At 47.5% G+C, this 15721-nt stretch overlaps 4 protein-coding genes across 4 annotated transcripts; all 4 read left to right on the forward strand.

Moving 5' to 3' along the window:
* Window positions 1-5958: 5958 nt before the first annotated feature.
* N7529_010619 (uncharacterized protein) lies at window positions 5959-7712 on the forward strand (the record flags this gene model as incomplete). The annotated part of the gene is made up of 4 exons (XM_057246146.1): window positions 5959-6003; window positions 6064-6145; window positions 6253-7226; window positions 7296-7712. The coding sequence occupies 4 exons, from the start codon at window positions 5959-5961 to the stop codon at window positions 7710-7712; spliced, it is 1518 nt and encodes a 505-aa protein (XP_057094409.1).
* An 814-nt stretch (window positions 7713-8526) lies between these two features.
* On the forward strand, window positions 8527-13431 carry N7529_010620 (uncharacterized protein; the record flags this gene model as incomplete). The annotated part of the gene is made up of 8 exons (XM_057246147.1): window positions 8527-8559; window positions 8866-10504; window positions 10560-10690; window positions 10749-11400; window positions 11477-11694; window positions 11761-12358; window positions 12453-12769; window positions 12844-13431. The coding sequence occupies 8 exons, from the start codon at window positions 8527-8529 to the stop codon at window positions 13429-13431; spliced, it is 4176 nt and encodes a 1391-aa protein (XP_057094410.1).
* Window positions 13432-13457: 26 nt separating this feature from the next.
* Window positions 13458-13817, forward strand: N7529_010621 (Six-hairpin glycosidase-like protein; the record flags this gene model as incomplete). Its single annotated transcript, XM_057246148.1, has 2 exons — window positions 13458-13655; window positions 13716-13817. The coding sequence occupies 2 exons, from the start codon at window positions 13458-13460 to the stop codon at window positions 13815-13817; spliced, it is 300 nt and encodes a 99-aa protein (XP_057094411.1).
* Window positions 13818-14371: 554 nt separating this feature from the next.
* N7529_010622 (uncharacterized protein) lies at window positions 14372-15386 on the forward strand (the record flags this gene model as incomplete). Its single annotated transcript, XM_057246149.1, has 2 exons — window positions 14372-15078; window positions 15110-15386. 2 exons carry the CDS (start codon window positions 14372-14374, stop codon window positions 15384-15386), a joined length of 984 nt encoding a protein of 327 aa, XP_057094412.1.
* Window positions 15387-15721: the final 335 nt, after the last annotated feature.

Consider the following 15721-nt stretch of genomic DNA (forward strand, 5'->3'; position numbering starts at 1 on the left):
GATAGTTAAGCCACTTGCGGTAGAAATCAATTGTTCTATCTCGAAATTGTTGCGTTGTCCCTTTTCTCAAAGGCACAAGCAGGAATTGGTAGCTGATTGATACCAAGCACTGCACTGGTGATTTGCGTTCCATTGTACGTTTGTCTAAATAGACTAAGTTTCAAGGCTATCTACCATTTCCCATTGATGATACAATGAGTGATATGCCTTCTGCATAGGCCAAGCATGTAAATCCATGGTCTGGTTGATGATACCAAGTAATGCCTCTCGTTCGTCTTGACGAGTGAAATACTCGCCGTACAAATTTATTGCTATCACAGCAGTGACAAGTGCAGGCTGACATCTTGGATGGTTCAACGCAATGCCACACAGAGATAGTACGATGTCCCGAACCTGTGCCTCAGCTTTCCGGTGTACTGCTCCTCTTGCCTTCCTATGTGTCGATGTTCAGTTGGATATTTGAGCTCGAAATTTTATGGTCAAATAAAACCCGGTCTTCGTTCACTTACTCAAGATGAGGGCTCTCAGCAATCAATATCATTTCACCTAATTTAAAGTGTTGAATGGCCGTTACTTGGGCCTCACATGAGAACCATATAGTGGGAAAGATCTCTCCCCTGGCTCGGTCGGCCTTTTGGTGGAGAATTGGTGCCAGCTCATGCAGATGATGAAGATTAAGATGCTGCAGTTTCTTTTTGAGGTGTTCTATGGCGAGCAAACGTGTAAGTTACCTGCTGCTGATAATATGAAATGAGGTTGCGCAGAAATACCCCATTCTTGTGGCTCTTTCGTTCCCCAACGCCATTTCGCCACTTCGCTGGCAAAAATGATCATTGTATTAGCCGAGGAAATTGTCCAACTCTCTATACCAAACCGAAACTCCGGTGCTCGCTGTCTCGTTAAAGCATACTTGACGTTGTCAGCATCACATATCAGCATCACATAGAGAGCAACCCTGGCTAAAGCGACTTTCCGATCGCGTGGGGATGAAAATGACAGCGCTGCGCGGTTGTTGGATATGGCGATACGATACTTACATATACATCTTGTCTTGCTGCGATCCAAAAAGTCGCAGTGGCTAGAGACTGATCGAGGGGTGTTGAGATTATTGTATCGATGATTGTTTGAGTGATTGCCAAGAAATTGACTCGCCCATTAACCCGGTTTTCAAACTCCCCTTCCTCCAGTTCCTCTTCCATTTCCTCGTATTGTCGTAAAATAACAGTAGCTGCCATTATGTCTTCTTGGTGAGTTGGATCTCCGTTTTCAGGAAATCGACTCAATTCCGGGATACACTTCAACATGTACTCGAGCGATGTGGACTTGATTAATCCGGGCATTGCTTGTCCATGATAAAAAATACCCTGCGGTGTTGTGTACTGTGGTAAGCGGCAGAGATGCCGAGACGATACCGCGAAAATGGCATTTCGTAGAGCAAGACAATGCTGAGCTCGACGAGGAACCACTAGCTGGAAATGTCGCCGTTCATCACAGTGATCGAACTAACCCGTGTTATTTGCCAGCAGCACATTCTTCCATTTAAAATTACCTACCCATGGAGACAGTTCTTCGATGAAGTACCGTAGCAAGCACGATTCTTGTAAGTCACTAGAAACCCGCGTTGGATTTTGCTCGACGAAAAATTGAGAGTGGCCTTGATCGCAAGGAGCAATGCATCCACGGAGCGTTTTAAGGGTCTCGGTGAGTTGAATTTCGTTGTTTGGTTCGGTCAAATATGGCTCTTCTCTTCCAAGACCATTGTCAACCCCAGATGGCCTTGAACCTCTCGAGGAATTACTTAATGAGCCGGGAGAATAGATCACTTCCCTCGCACCATCTGAAGGAGGAGATTCTATCTGCTGGGATTCAATTTGAACTACCTCGTTTGGCCCAACAGATTCAAAGTTCGGGGGTTTGGAGTTTCCGCTAGCATTCCTTTCCTCGGCTGACTTGCTCCCTTGGATGGGTGAACTCCCGTCTGGCTGCCAATTGGACACAATCAAGTTAGATGGATTCCTTGACATCAGATTTGAACGAGCCGCTCTCCAATTCCTTGGTCTGCTATTTACCCATGGTTGGTCCTCTCTAAAATTTGCATCCAAATTCGCCTTGGAGCCGTGCCGAAAGATAGGCCTCCGTTGGACTGTTCTGCATTCAAGACCTTTGAATTCACAACGCCGACAGTTCGGTTGCCTTCGATCACCTATAGAGCCGATATCAGCGTAGTTGAAGAATTTATTCCTGTTTACGAAACGGACATTTCTGGTGTCTTTCTGTGGCATATGTTAGTACAAATATGGCAGATCATCGCAGGCAATTTTACCGCGGCAGTTCAAGCACGGTGGTTTTTCCAACGAATCGGTTGGCATCTTCCAAGGCGTAGTTGCCAAAATAACTGAATAAACAAGAAGCCAAAAGAAAGTTGCGGCGTCATTCCTTATACCAGTTAGTTGGTGTACACAATTACCCCGCTTCAACAATAACCGATTGGAGTAACTCTTTCCGATGAACTGTTGTACATATTCACCCAGACTGGAAATTTTGTCCGTATCTTGATGGAGGGAACTACCAAATCAATTGTCAAGTCGCAATGTTTCGTAGTAGAAAGAGGTTGGAATGACATTCTTTCGATACGCTAGATGTTTTGGATTCTTGTTTGTTAGTAAAAGGACAGCGCACACATTGTCGGTCAATTGAATCTGCTTCAACATCTTTATCAGTCTAACCAACATTCAGTAGGCTTCTGAACAAATAAATCAAGATTTCCTTAGTGACATACCCCATTTCTGGTCTTTTCGTCTAGCTACGCCTCATTATCGACGATGTCGTCGACTTCAATGCCGCTCGTTGTATTGATATTCAGAGATGTTTATTATCTATAAGGACATCCAAGAGGGATATGGAAAGCCGTACATGTGATATCAAGGTCGCTGAAGCAATGCCAACTTATGCGTCAAAGTGTAATAAGGGAATGTATCCGAGCGCTGGGCCAACCCAATTCTAGGAATGGAAACGGTAAATAGGCAAAGAGACTATATTTTCAGAGTCCTATGCCACGCCAAACAACGCGTTGCGTTTGTTTGACTCCGGTACCTGGTCGTAAGAAACCTTGGAATGTTAACGCGTAGTAGAGTAAAGGCGAGGCCACGGTTGCAATCCAGTTAGACCACCTACGATCAACAAAAGATAATTGTCAGCACGTGTATTTGAATAAGAGTAAGGGTGGAGAGCGTTATGAACCGAGTGTATATATTCATAGAATCCTAAATAGGGCGTCGACAGTTGCGCTCAGCTTGGGTTGAATAGCTTAAATTGAAAGTAAACTGAGCTAGTGGATGCCGGACGGAGAGTCTCTAATTCTAGGTGGGCAAAAGGCCATATACATAGGCTATGCGACCCAAGCTCTAATTGGTCTTGTCCTAGGGGATAAAAACAACTATGTAGCTAAACAAAGCGCAGAACCCTCTTGACCTAGAGAAAGAGAAGAGACATATCGGTGAAAACATAACCGTGGAGAAGTGGTACGATGGTTGAAAATCGCAAAGTTAAATCTATTCTAGGATTTCTACTCGATAGTGTATAAGGAAAGAGAAACAGTACAGAGAGCAATAGAGGGGAGCGAACAGTATAGAAAGGGAACGGAACAGAGAAGAACGGAAATACCTGGCAAGGCCTTATCGCTGAATGTCTCGATTATTAGACGCACCCTTCACCATTTCAAAGTCTTATTGATTGCCCCTGATACTGAATGCTCTCCATTTCTCCTAGTCCACCTCACCGTACATTACATAGCACCTGGCTTTTTAGATCTAGATATCTCGGTTGATTTTGTGCGCATGTGCTGGTGTCCCGCTGTTGTCATCGTTGGCTTCTCCAATCCCATCGCATCTAGCCGGCCAATCTCGAAAGTACGCCAGGGTGACGCCACCAACAATAGCGAATCTAACACACTCTATGGCCTCATTATGATAGATCCTGTCCCACGAGTCTTGGATCGCGGAAAGACCTCACGATCATACTGTTTGAGGAAGGTTATTTTAATTTGCAGTCAGCGCTAAGCCCTATTAGACCATCACATAAGTGCCAGATGTACCCTGCTTTTTAAATGGTGTTTTACGAGCTCGTCGGGAACTCCTGCGCTGGGTTAAAAACGGATTCCGCCTTACATTCAAGCACCTCATAGTTGAGAAAGGAGACTAGGATATCCCCTAATTCTTTTTGGTTGTTTTACAAGTGGGCTTGATCAGCGTACTCAGTTAAACTGTTTAGCGGCCATTTCACGCAAGACGTCAACCGCTCGCTGGCTTTCGCTTAGAATCCTTTCGCTTAGAATATTTTCGGTTGTGGAATCTACCCAGTCATCGAACGAGAATATCTCGATTCTCAACGGTCGGAAGATCGGGTAGTGAGAATGGCGCTTGAATTGCATAGAAGTTGTTTGTCAACTGCGCTCTTCGATCCATCTTCTCTCTATCTTCGGCCTGTTTGCGCTGATTTCTCTGCTTGCTCGCAATTTTCGCTACTTATTCTGAGCACAATTCTCAACCTGAAGAATAATTGCCGTTGACTTTTGAGGGAAAGGGAAGGGAGGAAGAGCATAAATAAATAAAGAATAATACCAAGAATAAGTAGGATATTATTGTGATGTCCCTCTTCTCCTACTCAGTTGGTATAGCTATGTCCGACCGAGGCCATATGTGGGTGCGGTTCACTATAGTGAGTTCACCGGAATCCCACATCTCGCACAGATATAACTCAAAGAATTTCGTGCATAGGCATCAATGATCTAAGCCTGAGGGTTAATCTAAATTATATACGCAATCTCACCTTTGCTTGTTCTCATCAAGTTCCATTTATTGATCTCCTAGTATATTACCAGAGGCAAGTACAAAATAGACGGTCATAATCATATACTCAATGTCCGGCTGATCCTTATTACTGCTACAGCAGGCGTGTGTTGGGTAAATTTCTGCTGCCGATAGGCATATTGAGAGGCCTAACGATGCTGGGAGTCTAAACAGGACAATCACGACATCGGATGCACAGATGCATGCATCGTGCAAGTACCCATTCATTTTTCTTAATCCAGCCACAGGAGCCGTCTGCACCCGCTAAGCGATAACCAAGTACTTTAGTTATCCTCTAAGCAGATATGGACATCGTGTCACAACTTATACGAGATAGGGTTACACTGCTACTACCTAGGTTGGTTGGGATTCAACTTCGGATTGGCATATGTATCTAAGAGGCTAATGTTTAATTTGTTTTTGTTTTTCTAGTAGTGAGATGATTTGTATCGAAATCTCGAGAAAAAAAACTTATGCCTTAATTATCAGGCATATACCGTTGGGTTGAAATAGTCATTCGTACGTTTTACATACATAGCGTTAATGAACTACAAACATGTAACTACAGAGTACCTCTGTGGTTATATATCCATGGATGATTCGTAATTGCAGTTGGCTTCCCCCAAATCAATCAACTTGTCAAGTCAGATCATTTTGTCGATCTCAAGATCCAAATACGAGCTTATTATATATATATACTTTGGTACAATCGGAGATTCGGGGTCCAACTCACCTGGGCGGGCAGTGAGGGGGCGAATTCTTGAGCGCTAACTCACAACCCGTGGACTTACCTAGGTACTATTTTATTCAGATAGATTTATTCTCCGCTGACTGGACCTGGTAAAATATTACTCAATTTCCCCGAGGAGATCGGGTCCACAGGTGCGAAGTATATATATAAAATACATTGTTATCACTATATATTATTATTAGTCAGTCCGGCTAAGGCGCACTCTCTTTGTTCACATATCCTCTGTGGACCTTTTATCTCGTATGACCTTATATATTTTATTATGACACTGCCATACATCATTCTCACACCGCCATTTTATCAATTCCAACATCATGGATTGGAACTACACTGAACATAACACTAAGTCATCTGATACTAATGCCGAATTTCGGTGCGGTCTGTGCAACAAACCCTACAGTCGCCGTACGTTGTTTATCTGCAGGTGATTAAAATCTGGGTTGAAAGTATTGACAAATCCGACAGGGGATCTCCGCGACCGGCATCGACGTCGCTGTGCCAAAACCTTTGGCCAGGAACGCGCATCTAAGCGGAAGTCTTGTGAAACGTGCGCCCAAAAGAAGTTACGTTGTTCATTGTCCCGCCCAGCCTGTAGTCGATGCATTCAGATGGGCACCGCTTGTCATTATCCCAATTCGCCTTCGACATCCACAGCATGGGAAAACCAGGAGATCGGACCGGAGCCCATGTCGCCCTCACAAGTCACTCTGGAACCAACATCCACAAGTTTACCCTCCGTGACGCCCGTCTCAGCCATAAGCTTGCCCAAGGGTGGCAGCAATAGTGCTGTCGGTATGGATGACATCGCCTGGAGCCCCACCCTCAATAATATGGGATTCGTGCTGTACCCGCTAGGAGATGGTACGGGGTTCCCTGGTCAGGATGCATGGCCTGACGCAACATCGGGCTTCATTGGCGACCATTTGGACAGTCAAACGTCCCCCTTCTTCCTTGCGCAGGAGAAGTCCAGAGCACCGCATCTGCTAGATAATCGTTCTCTATTACTTTCCAATGATTCGTTGGATGTTCCTTTACCACATCTATCTTCGTCAATAGGCAGTAGTCACCATGAGCCGTCCTCGGGACATGATGATACGGAGACCTCTCCCTCCGGTGTCTCCTGGGATAGTTCAAGTATGTTTGCCAGCTCATTTGTCCCAGACCTGTCCCTTCAAGCACTGCGAGACACAAACAATCTATCTCAGGATCTTTTCGGGATCGTACGTGAGTATCCACGAATGCTGCTGCAGCCCAACTTCTGGTCGCCCTTCATCCATCACCGTCTCTACCGTTGCTCTAAGGATGGAATGGCTGAGCCCCTCGGCATTGCTCTGGCCTGCGTGTCGGCCTATTCGAGCTCTGTTGAGTCCAGCTTTGAGTTTGTTGACAACATGATCAACTCGCAACGGGAGCGGCTGGTCCGCGAGTTCCACCTTTACAGCGACCGTCCGGAAACCTGCCTCGCCGCCCTGCATGCGGTTTGCGTATATCAAATCCTCGGGCTTTTTGGAGGGACGTCTATAGGCAGCCCAAGATCGAGTCACAGCACGCCCTTTGTAGATGGGAGTGAGCGACGTCGCGAAGAAGCGGGCAAGGCCGCAGAACTCCACGGGTCCTTTTTACTTAAGGTGGGTGTTTGAAAGTCCCCCCTCCCGGGTTCTTAAGTCCACACCACTAATCCGTCGATCGGTGCACAGATGACCAGGCGTCTCTGCAAGTTGCACCAAAAAGCCGTCAGAATGAATGAAGCAGGCTGGGCCGAGTGGAAATTTGCTGAATCTCTCCGTCGCAACGTCTTCTTCATTCACATAGTTAATATACTCGCGGCCGAAGCCCGGAAGCTGCACCATGACTACTTTGAGCCCTTGAATGATGCCATGATTCTACAGATGCCCCTTCCAGCGCCGGAGGATATGTGGCGCGCCTGCAGCGAGGAGGAATGGCGAGTGGCCCGCGAATACACCCAGCCGACGTCGCATGCCTCGTCCACTCTGCAGGACCTACTCGATCTGGGGCGTGCCGGAAGTTTGGGCGTGGCATCACTGCAGCCTTTGACAAGGTTGATTTTGGCGTGTCATAGTATCGGACCCAAAGTTAGCGATGGAGAGGAGTAAATGAGGCAACTGGATGTGCATCATTCCTGTTTTCGTGTCTACCCCAGTATTTTACTTTCTATCTTATGGTGGTTGGCGTTCTGGCGTCAATGGTACAAGATCAAGAGATATATACATGATGATGCAGTCGACTTCCACGGGCTCGTTGCCCGTAAAGAACAATCATCATTAGCTGCACCACCATGGCTAGCCGGGCTTAGAATTAATCATATTGACCCACAGGAGTACTTCTACGGGAGTACGCGGGATTGTAAGCTCTCTTGACGGTAGATCAAAAGAAGTTGAGGAGCCGTCTGGCAGGATTTCCAACTTGAATAGGAAGAGCTTCAGATATAACCACTGAAATCATACCAATATGTAACCATGCAAGCAATAGCTCCTGAACTCCGGAATATACGGGGGTTTGCAGCGCACACGAGTTGAATGTATATAAAATTCAACGCAAAGTGTGAAAGTCCAAGTACTTTTCACGCCAAACTACCACCAGAACCGCAAGATTCCATATACACATAATGTACTTCCTCTAACAACAGTCATAGTCTCTACGATATACTGTCCACCTATAAGATCCCGAGGTTGTAAACAGATTATTAATAACGATGGATTACTAATACTCTACGCACAATGTGACTGGCTCGGGGGGAGTGGATATCACGTGGTGGGCGCATCGGAGGGAAATGGACGGCTTCGTCTGGTTGATGCGGCAGGATTTACTCCCGACAGGAATGATTATTGCTGTCAAGAACGCGATTACCTAAAGGGAGGTCGGATAGGCTGAATTTTTGAGAGCTTGAAAGAGCTCTAGCGGATCAAAATGGTCGCCACGTCTCCCTTTCCACATATGTATGTGCATACATACGTGCTGTCCGCCTGTACCTAGGTAGAGGCTTTCCAATCTAGTCAATTGAAGTTCTATCTGGTTTTTCTTCACCTGAGCATACTCTGTTGGAATTTCATATAGATAGATAGCTCTCACTCACTGTCTCTCTCTCTCTCTCTCCTCCTTGTCCGTCTCGTCCGCAATCCATTATCTCAATATCTTTATATTCATTGCTTTCATATTTGTATTATCACCAACAAGAAAATCACTATGTCCGAGACACCTGACTCCACCTCTGCCTCGATTCCTGACACAAAAGAGCTTGCACCCAAGATCATCAATGACGACCACGGTGCTATCAGCAGTTTGATCGAGAAGCAAGGTTCAGGAGATGCGCACCTAATCAATGTTCCGGTCAGCTGGCGCGGACTGAGTGTCTCCGCCCCAGACACTGGACCAGTCACCGTCAAGACGCTCCCTCGTGCCTGCCTAAATACATTTGGCATTGACCAATTCAACGTCCTCAAGAAGCTTCTGTTTCCCAAGGGACTCGGGAAGATCAAGACACGAAATGTCCTTGAAGATTTCACGGGAATAGTGACTCCAGGTGAGATGTTGTTGGTTCTAGGCCGTCCGGGAAGTGGGTGCTCCACGTTCCTGCGCACGTTGGCGAATCGAACCTCCCTCGAGATTCATGGGGACCTGCAGTATTCAGGGATCTCGGCGGACGAGTTTGGAAAGCGTCATCGTCGCGATACAATTTACCTGCCTGAGAAGGATCAGCATATTGCGGCCTTAACAGTGCGTCAGACGTTGAGGTTCGCTCTCCGGATGAGCCTGCCCTCGGAAGTGCGCCACGGCGCGATGGTCGAGGAGCTAGTTCAGTCGATGGCGCAGATGTTCGGTATTGATCATGCATTGGATACGCCTGTCGGTGGCTCTTTTTCACCCGGTGTGTCTGGAGGTGAGCGGAAGCGTGTGTCGATTGCCGAGGTTCTCGCGGCCGGGTCGTCAGTGCAGTGTTTCGACAATTCCACACGTGGCTTGGACTCGTCTACCGCTTTGGACTTTGTGAAGGCAATTCACATGCTTACGAAGGTGGGCGATCGAACCACCATGGCAACTCTGTACCAAGCCGGTGAGACTTTGTACAACTACTTCGACAAGGTGCTAGTCATCTACGAAGGAAGGCAAGCTTTCTTCGGCAGGACTGATGAGGCTCGAAAATACTTCGAGGACTTGGGGTTCGTGCGCGCAAAGGGCCAAACCACCGCCGAGTTTCTCTCCTACGTTACCGACCCTGCCCATCGTGAAGCCGCAACAGGCAGCGTGGCGGCGAATATGTACACGGCGGCCGACTTCGCGGCCTTGTTTAAAAGCTCTCCCCACTACGCCAGTCTAGTCAGCGAAATCGATGCATCTCTGTCCTTGGGTCACCCGCAGGCTGCCACGTCAATGGGAACGGCATCATTCAACTTTTCCTACCCACTGCAGCTCTGGGAGTGTCTGCTTCGCGAGATTCAGCTCGTGCGTGGTCAAAAAATTGTCCACTACGGCAAGTGGATTGCCACCATTATTCTGTGCCTAATTATCGGAAGCGAGTATTTCGATGTCTCGGTAGATGCACAAGGCGCCTTCACTCGTGGCGGTCTGCTTTTCTTTGCTCTAATTGTCAATGGCTGGCTTCAGTTCCCGGAGCTTTTTGATGCCCACACAAACCGTCCAGTTCTAGAGCGTCAAGCCGCACTGCATATGTACCGACCGTCGGCTGTGGCTTTGGCTAGAGTCATCATTGAAATTCCCCTGATCGTCTTCCAGCACTGTATTTTTGCCATCGTGTTCTACTTTCTGGCGGGACTACAGGTCGAAGCAGGCAAATTCTTCTTTTTCTTGTTCGTGCTGATCTTGTCTACTATCTGCTTCAGCAATTTGTTGCGCATGTTTGCGTACTACGTGCCTACTCTGGATGATTGTGAGTGCCTCTTCTACTTGCAGAGACTTTGGTTTTGACATAATAAATCACATAGGCTTCAGGTTTGGTGGCACTGGCTCAACTATCACGATCTTGTTCTCTGGCTTTTTGGTCCCGACCAAGGACATGAGACCCTACTTCGGTTGGCTGCACTACCTCAGTCCAATTAACTATGCCTACGAAAGTGTATGAACCACGATGACACAACTGAAACTTCAGAAAAGCTAACAACTTCATCCTCCAGCTCTTCGTTAACGAATTTGACGGCCTGAATCTCGACTGCAGCGGTCAAATGATCCCCGATGTGGCCGGTACAAACCCAGAATACCAGATCTGTATGGTTACCGGAGCCAAGGAAGGTCAACAGTCAATTCCAGGTCTACAGTATGCTGAATCCAGCGGGTTATTGCTTGCGCATAAATGGCGTAACGTGGGAATTCTGTTCGCTTTCATCGTTGCCTACGTCATCATCGGTATGGTGGGCAGCGAGGTGATGCGATTTACTCCCCAGGGCGGGTCGCCAATCGTCTACGCCAAGAATATTGAAGCACATTCGGAGATCCCGTCCGAGAATGATAGGACTGCTGAGAAAGATGTCGAGCGGGAACTGCCTGATTCTGATTCTGGTGCTGATGAGGCGAGGTCGGGACCTGCAAAACACAGTGGTGCGTCGCTGACTTGGAAGAACCTGACTATTGACATTGGTGAGAAACGTATTGTCAAGGGAGTTACTGCTTTCATTCAACCGGGTGATTTCGTATCAATCTGTGGTGCTAGTGGTGCTGGTAAGACGACAATGCTAAAGGCTTTGAGCCAGATAAATGTGACTGGTGAGGTTGGGGGAGAGTTGCTGTTCGGGAACACAGCACTTGGAAAATCGTTTCAGAAAGTTACCGGTCAGTGCCCGGCTCCCCTCCCGCCATGACGCATAGGTGGCAAGTAGGATATCAACAAATACTGATACATTTCCAGGGTTTGCACAACAGGCTGATCTCCATGATCCAACGGCAACCGTTCGGGAAGCACTGGAATTTTCCGCTCTATTACGTCAACCCGACATTTACTCGCGCGCTGAAAGGCTTGGATATGTGGACACAGTCCTCGACCTGCTGGATTTGAAGCATGTTGCTGACGCTCTAATTGGAGATGAAGACTCTGGACTAGGAGTGGAGATGACAAAACGAGTAACGGTGAGAGAACCTTCCATTTACTATGCTATATAAATGGGGCTTTCATTCTGATAAAATATCTCTTAGATTGGTGTGGAGCTCGCAGCTCGACCTCGCGTGCTCTTCGCCGACGAGCCAACTTCCGGTCTGGACTCCGAAGGCGCAGCAAACATCGTCCTATACCTGCGCAAACTCTCCCACGCTGGCCAGGCAGTACTAGTAACCATCCACCAACCATCTGCTCTCGTATTCTCAAAATTTGATAAGCTGCTTGCTCTTTCTCCGGAAGGAGAGCAGCTCTACTTTGGTCCTAATGATAAAGCACTTGATTACTTCACCCGACATGGGGCCGTGTCAGCCCCAGATGCGAATCCCGCAGAATTCATCCTTGATGCTGGTGGTGCGGGCATCAATGCCCGCAAAGATACCAAGGGAAGTCAGTGGTCCAAGCACTGGCGCGAGTCTCCCGAGGCGAAGGCCATCTCGGAGGAAATTGATCGCATCAATAAGAACTACGAAGAAGGAAACAATAGTTTGGATGAGGAGATTGGCCTTGGCGATTTCAACGCTTCTATCCTGTCTCAGTCGCAGCTACTCACTGTTCGAATGCTGAAGAACCAGTGGAGAAACCCGCCATACATGTACTCGAAGCTGTGGGTGCATGTAATTCATGCGGTTCTGATTGGTACAACCGTCTACAATCTTGGAACATCTCCCAGCGATCTCCAGAACAGGTAAGAACTCACGCATCCACCTAAAAAATTATACAACCTCTTAAGGGAAACGCACTACTAAAATTAACGACAATGAACCTAGATCGCTTAGCGTCTTCTCCATCGTTCTCCTGGTCAATACCATCGTCAACACCGTCCTTGCTCGGTTCTTCTTCGCTCGCCTCCTCTGGGAAACTCGTGAGGGTCCCTCCCGCACATATGGTTGGCAAGCACTCTGCACTGCGAGTATCGCATCCGAGATGCCTGGCTCTTTGGTTTGCTGTGTTCTATACTATGCCATCTGGTACTGGCTTTGCGGATTGCCCACTGGTGAGGCGGCTGGTTACGTATTCCTGTCGTTCCTGACTTTCGAGATCTTTGAGGTAAATTGCATACGCTTATGTCTGCGTGGCGAAAATTAAAATCAACTGTGTGACTAATTGGGATAAATACACAGGTCCTGTTTGGCCTATTTATGATCGGAATGAGCCCTGACCTTGCGACAGCCGGAAATGTTCTTGTGTTCTTAGTTTGCTCTGTCAACTGGTACAACGGAATCATCGTTCCATATGAGCAGATTCAGGTCTTTTGGCGATACTGGGTAAGCTATCACACTCACCTTCTCGAACATCAACAACAATACTGGCACAGACGAAGCGCTAACAAAATATACCAGATGTATTGGCTTAATCCTTTTACCTACCTCCTCGGCGGTCTCGTCACTGCAGTCATCGAAGACCAACCGGTCGTCTGCAACGAAGGAGACCTTTATTTCCTCTCCCCGCCAGCGAATGAAACCTGCGGCTCTTACCTTTCCTGCTGGGCCACTTCCGCACAAGTGCAACTCCTTAACCCCTCTGATACCGATAACTGCCGGTTGTGTCAGTACATCACAGGAAATCAGTACCTGGAGGGATTCCGGCTAGGGAATGGAGAGAACGGCGGCATCTGGGGCGATTGGGGCATCTTCGTACTGTTTACCTTCTCCAGCTTCTTCTTCTTTTATTTTGCGACATGGGCGACGAGGGTGCATAAGTGGAAATGAACGCTACGGGACGATCAAGTATAGGCATGTTCGTGTACTCCCTGTACAAAGGGCTACGCTTGGGGTATTTTCAGGAGCTGGATGACCAAGCCGCAGGTCTTCGGTCGGCGGGCCAAGGTTCCCAGGGTTTGGTTGATCAGTTTGTGGTTTATGAGCCGGAAGGCACCCTGGGATTTAACGGCACCGTTCAAGTTCATGGACTGGGTGGAAACTTCTCTTACGAGGTCAATTGATTATTTATAACTGGCAATTGAATTGAAAAGAGCTAACATGAGATATTTTAGTTTTACATCGATGGAATCATTGCATACAATGATTTGGAAGGTGCTACGACGTTTTTGTTTGCCGCGATCGAGCATGAACTGGCTCAGGGCAAGGAGTTGTAAATAGTAGCGCACAGCAGAGCTTACTATATCTTTAATTTTTGGATTTAGGCACTTGGAGATGGAAAATTCTTTACCTATGGAGTTCATTTTGTCGATGATTGACCATATGTATGGAGGCTGTCACTAGACTATGATATGTGCCCCAAAGTCGTGAGATGACAATAGCCTACGATCTGACGAAATAATGCTGAGGAGTCAGTCTGTAAACTCACAGTGAACTGAAGTCTCAATCAAGCTTCGGTGTCGGAGGACAGCCAAGTCCGGAACGTTCTGCCTTCGGAGGAGATCGTCAGTCAACTATGACCGGAATTAGATGGATGGATCTACGTATAATTGAGATTGCCGAGGATGCGCTGATTCGGACCAAAATTGCTCCATCTGCAAAAGGGTCACCTTCCTAGCTAAGATGTGAGCAAAGCAGCATCGCGTTGTGTGGAAAAATACCAGAAAACAGACATATAAAATCGAACAGGCCCGGTCTTGAGTTCCTCTACGGTATCCAGAACAACAGAATCTATAGTGACAAATCGATTGACCTATATATTCCCTTTATCATGGCTGAGCCTATGTTCCCGGTTATTGACTACTCCCGGATCGTTTCAAATGATGCTGCCATCGCTTCTGACGAGAAAGAAAAGCTCTTCCACTCCTTCCAGGATGTCGGTTTCATATATCTCAAGGGCTACACTTTCCTCGACGTGTTCATGAAAACCATGTTCTCGCACATCCATAAGCTTTTCGACCTGTCAGTGGAACAGAAACTCCACATTGAAGGTGGTGAGAAATCAGCATTCCGAGGGTGGTTCGCGCCGGTCCGCACACCTCGCTATCCCGAGTCTGCAGACCAGAAAGAGGCCTTTGGACTTGGTAACGATGCTGACCCCACGCGTCCCAACCGCTGGCCGAAGGATTGGCCTAAATTCCATCAAGACTGCTCGCGCTTCTTAGAGGAGTGCTTCGAGATGCATCTGCAGATTTTGCGCGCGCTGACAGAGAAGATTGAACTGCCTCGCGAGACACTTATTCCTTCAGTCCAGGCAAAGGATTCATACACAGCTCTGCTTTACTACCCAGAGACGACGGTGGAGAGTTTGGAGCAAAGGGTGCGGTCGGCCCCTCACACCGACTTCGGCACCCTGACACTGCTCTTTAATGATTTAATCGGTGGGTTGGGGGTCCGTAACAAGCAGGGAAAATGGGTCGCTGCACCTCCTATCCAGGGCCATGCAATTGTGAATGTGGCGGACCTTCTCTCTCGCTGGTGTATAACGGCTGAAGTCTACCGAACACAGGGATGTCGCACCTGCTATCGAGACTCGTCGGCTTACAGATGGATCGGTGACAGATGTTGTGCCTGCTCGATACGCAATTGCGTGGTTTGGCCATCCAAATCGTGATGCCGTCATCAAACCACTTGAGCAGTGCATCACAGTCGACTATCCGCAGCAGTGTAAATCTGTTGTCGCTGGCAAGCACGTGAAGGAGCGCATGGCCAGACTTTTGGATGACGGAAAGCTGCCGGAGAAATGGTCGGATGACATGCACCGGAAAGGAATACCAGCGGCTTGATCCCGCGAGATTTAGCTGTTATTGACTTCTCATTTTCGTTATACTTGAGAAGGGTCAGTCCTGTCTATTAGCTTCGTTTCTAGATGAATGAATAAATGTGAAGTTTCAAATCCAAGTAAAATGATATCTTTTCGAGTTCAAGGTTTCCTAGAAACCTGGTCATTTTGAAGGCCACGGGACATACGGAACTTGAGAATTTGGCTTCGGGGTGCCATAATGAAAGTTAACTACATATATGGCTACGTAGCGTGTCACGAGAGGTACTTCGTACTAATCAATGTCTAGAAGTAGTATCCAACTAAGCTTTATTACTGAGTTGTAATCAGCTCTGGGTA

The sequence above is a fragment of the Penicillium soppii genome (genome assembly GCF_028829465.1).
Source record: "Penicillium soppii strain IBT 18220 chromosome Unknown utg000007l, whole genome shotgun sequence".
NCBI lineage: Eukaryota > Fungi > Ascomycota > Eurotiomycetes > Eurotiales > Aspergillaceae > Penicillium > Penicillium soppii.